We start from the raw sequence: 14409 nt of genomic DNA, 5'->3' as shown, positions 1-14409 counted from the left end.
ACAGGTCTGACAACAATCTACAGATAGACGGACGCAAAGTGAGACGAGACAGTTCACAGAGGGGGGGGGGGGGGGGGGCAAGGGGTTTAACTGTTATGCTGTTATGGGGCATTTTAATTCTTTGTTATCTGTTATTTTGAAAATATATTTACTGTTAGCTGTTATTGTCTAATTCTTTGTTAGCTGTTATAGGACTATTTTCTATTTTGTTATCTGTTATTGTGATAATCTATTTGCTGTTAACTGTTATTGAAAATTTGAATGTTAGCATTTCGACAGCCAATCGTACTAGAAATTGAAGATAATTGAAAATTGTGATTTGAATGGATAATAGTCTCATTTGCACGCTTACCACATCTTCTTACAATGTATATCTATTGGAGTCTTTCTACTGGGGATATCGGGTGGCCCTTTATTTGCAGAAGAATTTTAGTAACATACATCACATAAACATATAAAATTAATTGGACCCAGGACCATTCCAGTATATATTATTATTATCCTTTGTAATAAATTCAATTGTCTTTGAACATGTAGCATTTTGTACAAAATAATTATAATTCACTTATTACTTGTACAATAACTTATAGTATGGATTTTGTTATATAAAAAAAGCATTGATACACCCTATAGATTTTTTTTATTCAATCACCACATTATAATCTTTATGTTGTACTATTACACCACTATCCCTGATAAGGGGAGGATTGGACACCAACTAGCATGCTAAAGTTGAAGCAGTCACATTCTGTATGTGCCTATTTCCAAGTCAGGAGGCTGGATTCAGTGGTTGTAGTTTGTTACTGTGTTACTAAGTTTCTCGTTCACTATTTTGTGGATAAATTAGACAGTTAGTTTTCTCCTTTGAATTGTTAAATACATTACTAAGTGGTGTGGGTTTGATTTAATATGGTTTTGGGAATTATACAACATCTTTTTCTTTTAGCATTTATATTATAAGTGAAACTGCCTCTCTTTTCATTTACATGAAAGAGAACCCTGGCCACCATATTTTTAACAGCTTTTTAACTGCTTCAAATGGCGAAAATTGAAGCTCAGAAATCATTGATTCAAATACAGATGTGTCTTCAGTTTAATTTTTTGACAAATAACCTTTTTAAAATTCTACAGCTTCTTCAATGCTGTGCCCAAATTTTCCATATTCTATAATTTCACATAAGATACATCATTTGTGTTTCACTTGGTGTCATCCAAATTTTCACTAGGTCCGATTTCTATTATACTATCAGAATTGTCACTTGAGTCAATTTCTATTATCAGAATAACTATAACTGGCATGCATGTTTAGGTTACATGTCCTGTCTCCACTGATCTGGATATTTTTGTATTTTATAAGTAAGTTAAAAATATCCCTATACAGAGACATATGATACTTGTATTATATGTCTCTGCCCTATATCAAAAACAGAACCTTGTAATTTCGTTCAGAAAAAAATCAACATGCATACTATAACTTATTGTACAAGTTACGGAAAACAATCAACTAAGGCAGAACTGCCTCAACGTCCGACACGTTTTGTTTACACAAATTACAATTTTCTAGGTCCATACCACAAGTTATATACTAAGATCTACGAGTCATCTACTGGTTTGGTCCTGGACAGATTTATTTTCATATTTCATTTACTGTTATCTGTTATTATCCCTTTTCAATTCCTTGTTATCTGTTTTTCACCAAATCAATTCACTGTTTTGCTGTTATGGGGACCCCCCTTGCCCCCCCTCTTCACAATTGCTCACCTGACCAATATATTTTGCAAACGAAAATTTCTACTTTTACCAGAGATTTTTTATTTTTTAATTGTCCTTCCATAATATCTGGGATTTTTTACTCTTGATTTTCGCAGGTTGTGCCAGACTTTACTGTGTTCGCTAAAAACAATTAAAATCAGAATGAGATGCATTTACGCAGATATCTTTATTTTCTTGGGATGCCAAGCATGCAATACGGTACAGAATTCGACTAAATTTTTAGGTTTGCAAGTGAGAAACAAATATAGACACAGAGATACAAATTAATAAACTAAGCTTCCGCTTGAAACACTATCTTTCATTACGGATATTATGAAAGAATCTCACCTGCCGACTGTTTTCTTGATCGCATCATGATGAAATTTTGAAAGTGAGTAAGGGATGTTTTGGAACTACGATTTATCAAAGAAATTGATTATAAAAACCGGAAATACAATATAACATTTGTATTTACTTTAACTGCTAAAACCTATTATATTTGTCATCAAATGCAGCTACGCGTGTGACACCTTCCCGTTTGAAATAATAACTTTAATAAAGCGTAGGTCAGTTGATTAGTAATCATGTTGATTCTGTTAAACTGACTGTTTTATATACTTTGAATGTTAAAAAGCATGGAATGGTCTCTTCTGATACTTAAATATGTTGAAGTCAACCCATGCTTTGCAAATTTTAGGGAGGGGGGGAGCACGCCCGCCACGCCCCCGCCTTAATCTGCGCCTGACATTTCTTTTTTCTTTTATGTGGTAGTAGTTTGATAAAATTAGTTGTCATATTTTTTTTTTAAAGTGACAGTGTTTGAGTTGGTCATGTTGTATAGAAAAGAGAAATTGAGAAGGACGTTTATTCTCAAGAGTTACAACTGTTCTAGTAGCATGCTTTGGCAGATTAGAGGAACATAATTTAGTGACTATTGTTTGTCATGATTTTAACATGATAAAATGCTTCTTTCCACTAATTCTAAAGAGCCTCATTGAACAAGACAGAAACTACCTCAGACAATCTGACACTTACTAAGGGGAGACCATTTAACTTAAAAAAAAGGGGGGGGAGTGTTTAAAAAAAAAATCTGACCCCCAATTTGATGAAAAAAAATATATTCTGGTCAGTCAAGCAGATGACAAAAATATTATTCTGAATGTGGATTTCCCACATACCTTATAGTGTTTAATTTTGACAAAATAATTTGATTGATAGCGTCGAAAAACTAATTAAATTTGTACACACTGTGTGCAAAAAAAAACTTCTGAGTCAGAAAAAAATAATCATACCCTCTCTTTTTGAAGTTTAATGCTTTCCCCCTTAACTTAAGTAATCATATAAAATCTGAAAACATATGTTTTTAAACATCAATATGTTTGTAGGGTATTACTCAAAACATACGTTAACAACCTGTTTTTAAACATATGTTTACCAGGTGTTACTCAAAACATGCGTTTACCAGGTGTTTTTACAAACATATGTAAACCACATGTTTTCAAACGCATGTTTACCAGGTGTTTCTTAAAACATATGGTAAACATATGGTCAAACGTATGTTTCTCATGTGTTTTGTAAACATGCGTTTCACATGCGTTCATCAACGCATGTTTACCTCATGTTTTTCAAACATATGGGAAACGCATGGTTTCAAACACATGTTTACCACCTGTTACTCAAAACACATGGTAAACATATGGTGAAACGCATGTTTACAATACGTTTTCAAGAACACCTGGTAAACATGCGTTGCAATTTTGCCTGTGTACACAAACGTATGTCCGTCCGTCAATTACCAATTTTGTCCCTTGAAATCATGAAGAGAGTATACGGTGATGATTTGAATGTAGTTTGGAGCGGTTTCTTTTAATTGTACTTTTGTCTTTAACTATATATAATTCCATTAGATGTATGTTTCATTAAAATACTTTAGTCTGATTGGCTAATTGCACATCACATGATATTCCTTCAGCAATTGCATCACTCAATAACACCGTTATCATCCATGATAACACGTGGTCTTACAAAAAGTGCACAGGTGAATTAAATATGTTCGTTATATACAATTCGTGTTTCCATGATCATATATCTAAAAAAAAATGTAATTATAAGTTTTGAATGCTTCTTTTTGTAACTTCATAGGGTTGTAAAAACGTTGACCGTGTGCACATTTTTAGAATGAAGCGCGGAATTTCGCAAAATGTACTTCGGTCAACGCCTTTACACCCCAATGAAGTTAAAAAAAGACGCATTCAATTCTTAAATAATAGTAAATGTGTACGATGTATTTGTCTGTCTTTTGATTTTTTTAGTAAGCGTATGGGACATATATTCTTTTTTTTAAATTAAAAGCCTTGAAATACAAAATTTAAAGCAGATTACTGTTTGTAACTCTGACGGTAAGACGGATTAAAAAAGACTTAAACAGCTATTTTGATGAGTTTACGGATTTTCATGTCTTTTTTATATGTTGGAAGCGTTTTCTGTAAATTTATACCAGACTAATCAAATCCATATAAAAGTTATCCAGTATTATTACGACGTAATAATATCGTTGCTTCGCAATCCGCAGTAAATCATCTGACACGTCTGAACTGGTCAACATATGAAGCGAAAACAACTTCATCATATAATGTAAACAAAACATGATTTGTTGTCCTGTTATTGTAACCCTAATCAAATACAACTTACTTCAGCAATTTCTAGAAGCACACCATAACGACGAAATATCATATCTTTTAGAGTTTATTTGTAAATGCGAATTTAATGTAATCTTTATTTATCAGTTGAAAACAAAATAAATGCTTTTTATCGCTATTTTGTGCATTTTTCCTTTGATCATTTTTTGTGATAATTTTTTATATTATGCTACTCGCTTGAGATGGAAAATTATCGCTAGAAACTAAGCAAGAACGTGTCGTTGCTAACGAAGTTGACATGAAATTGACAACGTCGTCATAGGTAAAATAGCGATAAACGGATTATCATTGGTCATCTCAACTCGATTGCCGTTCTAATCTATAAAAACAGTTAGAAACATATTGATGATACGAGTGTGTTGATAGTGTTTAATTGATTGATTGATTGATTGATTGGATGTTGTTAAACTCCACTTCCCTAGCTTACGCTTAATATTTTTTTTTCTTTTTGTGTGGTTGTCAGTCTTTATTGGTGGAGGTAGACCGAATGTCCGGAGAATACTAACGACCTTCAGTAGGAAAAATGACAATCCTTGTCAATTGAGATTGGAGTCGAATGTTCTTGCCCCGTGCGGGATTCGAACTCGCAACCTCATTGTTGACTGGCTAGTGGAACAGTACAGTTCCACTACTTACACCACTCCTTCTTGCATGGCAACATTATATTCAAAAAATTAATTTTACCAAGACCATTCTTCAGGGTCCAAACCTTCGTCCTCTTATATGTAATATTCCAACAATAACTTAGTTTTCAATATTGATAACCATTTAGGTCGGATTTCACTGTAGTGTTGTGCGTCGCTGGTTCATTGACATTTTCAACACAACTTTGCTGAATCGGAATCTGTTACAGACATGTACAATGTACGTAAAATCCAAGTCAGAAGCAAGTTATATCGTGTTTAATAATACAATAACTTTATGTTTGTAAACGCATGCCAACCTTGTACATTTGTATTTGTCGTTGCTGGATTGTTTTGGTTTTTTTTTTGGTTCGTCATAAAATTTTACATTGAGATCTTTATGCATTCAATTATTTCAATCAATATAGTTATTTACAATATTATTTCGTTAAGTATATTACTTCAAAGGAAGAATAAAGATTTTTTAAATATGAATTTCATTGTCTCAATGGATTATGAATAAGATTAGCCTAATAGATATTCAAAACTGATTAAAATCGATGGACTTCTTGTCTAATGAATTTCTTTTGACATCAAGATAAAATATCTCATCATGATTGTTTAATGCACACTAAAATTGATATAATTGGCATATAAGCTTAATGTACTAGGTGGGAAATACTTGAGTTCTAATGGAATTGTCTAGCAAGACAATGACATTTTAGTATCTGAGAGTATTATTATTATGTTACTACCTCGCAGGATGTGTATATTTATCCATTAGAAGTCTTGATTAAGGCCGCATTTCTTTCTAACCAACATTTTCCAAATGTTGTGTCGCGTTGTTATTTTGCACTATTGCAATGGTAATAAAACACGAGAGAGTGGAACCATTTATTTTTCAGTTTTTATATCCACACATAATGATTTATTTCTAGTATTCAATGTGCTTTTTTTCTCATCAGTCAAAACGTATCTTTTTAATCAAATGAATATATGTGTTGCTGTTTTCTAAACTCTATATAAGAAGAAACAAATACATCGCTTAATAAGTCTTTAATGACCCTGTTTGAACTTTCAATATGCATGCACATGTTGTTGGTAAACTAACTTTTTTACAAACGTAGAAACAAATACTTCGTTTAATCAGGTTGAAGCTAGAAACAAATGCAGCGTTTGTCCTAACAAGCGTCACACGACAAACTGCAGACGCATTTTTAGCGGTTGTATACTTTGTCAAAGTTTATGTAAACTTTGCAAACGTATGTTTGAAATAAATAATCAAATAATGTGCGCGTTTAGCCATTTCCATAATAAATAATTGGGATATTTAGAAAATTAATACAATGAACATTAAAAAAAATATATATTTACCAACCCCGTCATCTTATGTCAATGACAACGCATTCGTGTTTGTTCATATCTAAAACGAATCTGTTAAACGATAAATATTTAATTGTTTCTAATCTAAGTAGAAATTGTCATGGTAACAGACAATAACACCAAATAAATCTCATTAAAAAACCAAACGATTTGATTTTTGTTCATAAACATAATAGTTGATGTATAAAATCGTCTTGTGTATCCTATGTCCTTAAAAACGTGTTTCAATTTTACAAATTTCACCTGATATATTGTTAACAAATTTGGTGATGTCTTACGGTTACATAAGATCCAAATCAACATTTTTTGTAAGTCGTATAGTAACACTACTTTAGGCATCACATGTGGAACAACTAACCTTTTTGAAACTCATTACGCTATCCCTGGTTTTTCGTTTATGTTCGTGTTGCTCGGTCTTTTTTACGTAAGTGATTTAACGTTTTGTCTTTTCGTCGGTTTTTGTTTTTGTTTTTTGTGTTTTCAATGCTGTTGCCGGTTTCTATTTGCCTTACCAGTTTTAAATTTTCTTTTCGAACCTTTTAAGTTGTCCTGTTGGATCTGTATTATGCAGGTCTTTTGTATTTTGTGTTTTAGGTGCACGAAAAATTAATTAAATATGGTAAAAAGGGGGGGGGGGGGTAAAATTAAAAACGGAAATGTGGAATATGTCAAAGAGACAAAACCCGACCAAAGAGCAGAAAACAGCTTAAGACTACCAATGGGTCTTCAATACAGCGAGAAAATTCCGCAACCGAAGGCGTGCTTCTGTTTCATGTGTTTGTTTAAGTTAAAACTGAGTCTAAATCCGACCCGAAGCAGAATATGTGTTCACCATTAGGGCTCCGTCAACTGCTACCTGTCATAACATTGAAAACAAAATATTAACGAGCTGTGTGGCATATACATTTTTGTACATAGGAATGAAGATAAACCAAGCTTGATAATCATCACACTCGTCAGAATTTATAAACGTGAATATTTAAATAAGGCCGTTAGTTTTCTCGTTTTAATTGTTTTACATTGTCATTTCGGGGCCTTTTATAGCTGACTTGTGGTATGGGCTTTGCTCATTGTTAAGGCCGTACGGTGACCTATAGTTGTTAATGTCTGTGTCATTGTTATCTCTTGTGGACAGTTGTCTCATTGGCAATAATACCACATCTTTTTTTATAACCCAATGATAGCTATTTTAATCTTGTCTGTCTCTCTGTCTGAAGGTCTCAAACAAGATGAAACCTATAATTATTTTTTAAAACCGCGTTATCTCTGGGTAGTTGAATTAAATATATAATGTGCTGGTATTTTGTATTGACAATATCAAACGTTTTAGTAACTAAAGGTTGATATATTTTATTAACGAATGTTCACATCATTCTATGGCTAAAATTTCCGATTTCGATAGTTTTTCTGAATATTGTTAGGCGTTGTAGTTATGGAGGAAAATTCATTTGTGTTAGAATTTTAACAAGCCTCGGAACTGAATAAATCTGCTATTCTAAGTTTTACACCTTTTTCTTTTCCAAACCTCTTATATACATGAATGTATTATACATTTCGCAAAATTGTATGCTTAATCTAAATACAAGAATATTGATAATAATTGTAACCAAAAACGAAACTAATCACTATCTGCGTCAGAAATCCTCTTATATGAACATCTTATACCCTCATTTAATAAGTTGTATATCACAAGAAATTAATAATCTTAATAACATCCGAATGTATTATATTTCATAACATAAAATCCATGGTTACTGGATTTCTTTACAAATCCAATAATAATTTATAAAAAAAGCCTGCACGCACGTACCATTATACTCTGAAGAGATCTCGTATTGATCTCGGAAACGTATTATTAAAATACCCGTATAGAAATCTAAACCTTAATAGAATCTTGCATATTAAATTCTCAGCGTCTTGAGGGTATCAATAATGGAATTCTATACTTCAGGTATATAATAATGGAAACTTAAGCCCGTATTGTGAATTGGTTCGGTATTTATAGTTGATGTACATTTTTTGTACAGTTCTTAATAGAATTTTGCATATCAAATACTCAACGTCTTGAGGGTACCAACAATGGAATTTTATACTACAGGTATACAATAACGGAAACTTAAGCCCGTATTTGTTCGGTATTTATAGTTGATATATATTTTTGTTGACATTGGATACCGATACTATTGGCTGGCATCGAGATAAAATCCAATACAGCTCACCGTTTAAGAACGAACTGCAATCAGTAGGAACAACACTGAATATTGGAACTTCTTTTGTATAAATATAATTTCTCTTTTTATAGTAAATTCATTAATTGTTTCCGTTTGTCATAAGTTGATTAAAAAGACTGCTGGATTTTTTTGTTGTGGATAGAAAACGCAGTGTCGAGTAAAAATTGGAAGTTGTTTTTCAACATTGTAAGGATCTAAAATTTCTCGAAATCTTTTACGTGGCTGTAAATAAATAACTTATCGTTGATAAATCTATTACCAATGCTTTGATTTTTTTGAATTTTAAAATTAAAATTTAAGTGTCGTTTAATTTATATATTTTGTTAATTATTCCGTAAAATTGTATTCAAAGTTATGTTTTGCTTATTTTCAGATGTGAAATGAATAATTAAAATTGGAATAGAATTACATACATTTAAATGGAGATAAAAAGATGGAATTACATCATTATTATTAGGTGAAATGTGAAATGTAAATTTCATAAGACCAGATGGCTTAAGATGTCTATTTGGATTACTTTGTCAATACATTACATCAAAACTGGTAAGTTACATTTACATTTACCTTGTATCATTATCATTGTACTGTTCTCTTTTTTCAATAGAAAATATTATCCAGAAACTTAATTCAACATTTGATATTTTGATCATACATTTCCATGATGCTGATTATGTTTATACTGAACGGAACATTGTGAAAACGAAAACTTAATTACAGTAATAAAGGATTGATCTGTGAAAGAATAATGCGAGATCCAATTTCAACATTTTATTTTTATAAACTAGAAATCAAGATTCAATATCCGAAATAACCATAGCCCTTTAATCAAATATACATAGCACTTATTTTTACAAACCTGGCTTCTGTCTCAGACTTCATTTGAGGTTAGTTTTACTACATGCGTATTGCTGTGTGTGTGTTTTATTTTTCTTTCATTGGCTTGAGGTATAGAGAAGGGTTGAAAACTCACAAAAACACATGTTTAACACCGCCGCATGTTTGCGCCTGTTCATTTTGGTTCATTTATATGTGTAAGAGTTTAGTGCGACGTTCATTTTCAATGAACGAGTACACATTTTGTTTAGGGGCGAGCTGAAACATGGCTACGGATGCAGGATTGTCGTGCTGTGTCGAAGACCAATTGGTGGCTATCGGCTGTTTTCTTACCGCTGGTCGGTAATAATCTCTCTGACACATTCCCTATTTCCAATTTAATTTGTGTTTCAAATGTTTAAGTTTTGTTATTCTAGATGCAGTAAACTCATCAAAAAGCTCTTCTAGCGTTTGAAATATTTTGTTATTGTCTTTATCTTTTTCTTTCTCTAAACGTACTGAATAATGAAAAATTTTACCAAATTAATTTCAGATCAATAGCGTCATTTTTTGTTAGCCCGCTTCACATGTTTTGGAATAAAATGTATTAAATACATATCCATTACATTTAACACGGAAGACATATTATTGTTGCTTATTGATTTTCATTTACCGATACAAGACTAAAGTGAGTAATAGGAAAATTCAGTCTAAGATTTTATTACTGTCAACACTCAAATTAAACGTCTTTTCTAAACTGGTTTTATTATCGGGCTTATTCAAATATGTTTCTGATTCTTGACTATCATACATGTATCTAAACTTAATTGGTAAGTTATTTTTGGTCTTAATGCTATAATATCAACCTTCAATTATGTCTTTTGCATGTAGTTTACTGTAGCAATAGTTAGACATGACATCCTGAAACTTTGAAGAATTGTGTGAGAAGTTTTTCGCCAACTTTGACCTGATTTAAATTATTATCGGAGAACATTATTGTCAAAAAAAAGAAATACATTATTATATCTGCTACAAATTTCTTTCTGACAATACAGTCATATTCTCTTGTGTTAGTATGTCAACTTCAAGTTGGTTGGGTTAAGAGTGATTGTTGTTTAGGATTTTAAAATAAGAAGATATGGTATGATAGCCATTTATTGTCCATTCAGTGTAAACACTTCTTATTTTTATTGTTTAGTAGTTATCTTCATTTGGGCGTTTAAAATATTTTTTTGTAATGTAATATACACGTGTATTTTACCAGCGTGAAATATTCTGGCTAATTGTGTACGTGTTTGGTTACCGTGAATTAAAAACGAAGATTTGACAGATGAATATCATTGCCCTTTATCACCTTCGCCCAGCGTCTCAGGTGATATAAAACAGAGTCAGATAATATCAGAGAAGTCCATTTATATACACTGTGAAAGATCCCGAATAACATATATTGTTACCAGTTGAAGGCTTTTAAATTGGCGTGATCTTTTGGTAAAAACGTTTGAGCGTAAGCTGGGAACTGACAGTTTTTTGATAGCAAGAAACCTACAAACAATTATTTGAAAGGATCTAAATTAAATGAAAAAGGACCTAAAAAAAGCAAAATCAGTTCAGTTCAACTTTGACTAACGGAGTTTCAAACTAACCTAAAGTTTAAGTGCAAACAAGCTACATGTAGTATTGTAGATTCTACGAAAGACAGGATTCAGATTCAGATATTTTTTAAAAGATAAGTGTAGGGGAAGAATGAGGAGTTGCTACAAAGTACAGCCAATATTTTTTTGACTGGTACGTGATAAAAAAGACAATATTATCCGTCGATCCCAACAATTCTGGTTCCTTTAATGTAATCAATTCACAACTTATTTCATAGAATAGTTTTTGTTTTGTTTCAAGTTCGACGTGTATTTTAAAGAATAGCTAGTTTAAATTCATTGTATAAAAGACAAAAAGGATCATTCAACAATTTATTTTCCTGGAGTTTGAAAATCGAGATCATAATTATATTTGATTTTTTTTTTAAATACGCTTCATAGTTTGAGTCATTTAAATAATGTATGGCAGTTATAGTCAATTAAAACAACAATTACCATGTATGATGTTGAACGTCATTAATGTGTTAACAAAAGAATGTTGTACAGATGAAGTTCCCCGTGCCATGTTGACGACAGTTTATTTTGAAATAATATTTTGATATTGAAATAGAAGTTATATATTCTATAAAAGTAAACAGAAAAAAAAACGATTGTAAGAAAAGGATTGAAACCCTATTGGTTAATATTTGTAACTGCAATATGGTCCGAGTACACAGTTATTTCGTAGTGCATTTCTTTTAGACAATAAATGTAAATAAAAAAAATCCCACCTGCGCTTTCTCAATAATATTTTTACAGTGTGTTGTACTACTTTTGGGACAAATTATATCAAAATTATAGAAAACTTCATCAGCTCTAACTCAAAATATGGACAATTTTGTGTTAAGGGGGTCTTGAAATTTTTTGACAGCTTCCGAAGTGCTAATTTTTTACCTTTTTCAGCTGGACCTAATCACTACTTTACCTAAATATTTATGACCCAAATTTTTTTACAGTGTCATTTCACCCCCCAACTTGCTATATGAGGCATAAAACATGGAGAATTAAATTTGGAAGGGGTATAACAAAAATTGGCAAGTAACACACTGTCCACACTAAGGACTATATTCGTGGACAACGAAAATCAAAGGACGATAACTGTGTACTCGGACCATATAGACGGACGATACATTCTTTAATAGTTATCCCATAAGGACTTGGTGTGTCAGTGTAAGATCATCCCGATGGCCGGAGGCCAGAGGGTGATCTTACACTGACACACCAAGTCCGAATGGGATAACTATTTTACATCCCAGCTGTTTTAGATTAGACGAAAAACCATTTACAATTCATAAAATCTAGTTTAGAACGACACACAACCATTGTAATATACTTTATATATTACTATAACTATATGATGTATACCCTTTATGACCCCTAACACGATGCGTAGATATCAAACAATGTAAACTCGTCCCACTGGCCAATCGGCCCACACTATATCGCCACTTTATGAAAAAATCGCCGCACTCTTGTAACCGACTCGCCCAACTTTAAAAAAGTGTAAAATCAAATTAAACAATCAGTCTTACAACTCATTTATTTAACGAAAAGGGTTAAACCCCACTGAGTAAAGGTCTGCCAACTCGCCCAAGTTTTAAAAATATCTTGCTTCCTTTAAGTATGTTAAATTTCTGTAAGTTGGTATCCAGTCGTCCTGGTGAAGCGGTATGTGTCGTGGCTTGATATGCTAAAGGTCTTGAGTTCGAATCCCAGCATATACACTGGATTTTTTCTAAGTGAATTTTGATAGATAGTCTTCTCCGTATAATCAATTATAAGTTTTATACTGGATTTGACATTCCCGCCAAAATGTTACAGAACAAAGGAAAGCATGCATAACAAAGAAACTTAAACTAGGGTGATCTGGTAGGGGTGATCCGGCTCAGATCACCCCTGCTCAGATCACCCCTGTTAGAACAAAGGAGCTGGGATGTAATTTAGGAGAAGTGCTAACATGTTTTGCGAAAAAACCTTTTAAACAAAAGACATGACCTATAAATATTAAAAAAAAAAACCCGTCTTTTCTGTTTTGGTTCAAATTTGACCGATTAAGTTGCATTGACATTTCTTCTTTAGTTTTTTTTATTACCTTGAAGAGGGTAAATGTAAATAAATTTCATTTCATTATTCACATTACATAATGGAAACAATATCAATTCAGAAGCAACGAACATATGGAAGTTTACTAACCCCCTGTGTTTTTTTTGGATCTATTTTGCTTTTACATCTTTAAATATGTATGTGTGCAGTGTTTTGTTGAATGTGTGTTTTACAGCGTATTATTTTTACCTTGAGTTGCCTGTTTCCTATCGTCAAATGGTATTTGATTTCCACTTCCTCTTTTCCCTATCTTTGCTTTGTAATTTGCAGTTTCATTGGTATGGGATCACTTATTATATCATTTAAACATAATAGTTTTTTTGGCTGTAAGATAATGGTTTAGATGTGGTTTTATTGCAACGCCTTATCTATTATAGTTATTGAAACTTTGCATAAGTTATTTTTTTAGTCATACAAATGTATGTGTGTAATTTGCTATGTTGTATCTTAACGGAAAATGTATTATCTAAAAACTGTAAAGTAAACTAGATTCACACACGAGATCCATGAATAAATACAATGCGTGGACTGACTATGGATTGCTATACAGTGAATAAGCACTTATGATCCTATATCCTGTCACTGATTATAGTTTGCCATTGCAAAAGGCCGTTCATTAACATGTTCTTGTATTGTTCATGACCTCTGTACACTAAATCAGATGGGTGTGTATTGATTGATATTCTTGTCGGTGATTGGGATTTTGTATGCCCCATTTAAGGGCATTATATTCTTTGGTTTGTACGTCCGTCTGTTCGTCCGTTCGTTTGTTCGTTCGTTCGTCCGTTTAACCCGCTTCAAGTTAAAGTTTTTGGTCGAGGTAGTTTTTGATGAAGATGAAGTCCAATCAACTTCAAACTTAGTACACATGTTCCCTATAACTATAACATGATCTTTCTAATGTTTATGCCAATTAGAGATTTTACCCTAGTTGCTTTTGAACTTCGTACCTGTTTGAAGAATAACGACATAACCAAATGATCATCGGTAGTTGGTCGCTGGTTATAAGTTGTCTCATCACTGGGAATCATGCCACATCTTTTTTTTATATTGGAAAAAGAAAACTTTCTTTTGTTCATCAGGTTCCCTTTTATTTCACGAGACGGTATTCATACAAATGTGACTGAAGATGGTGATTTTAATTGAGGTTAAAACCAAAATGAATATAATACTT

General features: G+C 32.3%; 1 protein-coding gene across 2 annotated transcripts in view; it reads left to right on the top strand.

Moving 5' to 3' along the window:
• The window catches only part of LOC134683199 (uncharacterized), a 59018-nt gene that overhangs the window by 20975 nt on the left and 23634 nt on the right, over positions 1–14409 (top strand). Inside the window, exons 1-2 of one of the 2 annotated variants that reach the window (XM_063542350.1) lie at positions 8626–8732; positions 9062–9231. In XM_063542350.1, coding sequence (XP_063398420.1) covers positions 9189–9231 — 43 coding nt within the window. In that variant the 5' untranslated portion in view covers positions 8626–8732; positions 9062–9188. Of the gene's footprint in view, positions 1–8625; positions 8733–9061; positions 9232–14409 lie in introns of those variants that run through there. The other variant, XM_063542351.1, reaches the window with a different exon arrangement.

Source organism: Mytilus trossulus, chromosome 9 (genome assembly GCF_036588685.1).
Source record: "Mytilus trossulus isolate FHL-02 chromosome 9, PNRI_Mtr1.1.1.hap1, whole genome shotgun sequence".
Classification (NCBI taxonomy): Eukaryota; Metazoa; Mollusca; class Bivalvia; order Mytilida; family Mytilidae; genus Mytilus; species Mytilus trossulus.
This window is presented reverse-complemented; position numbering and strand designations above follow the sequence as displayed.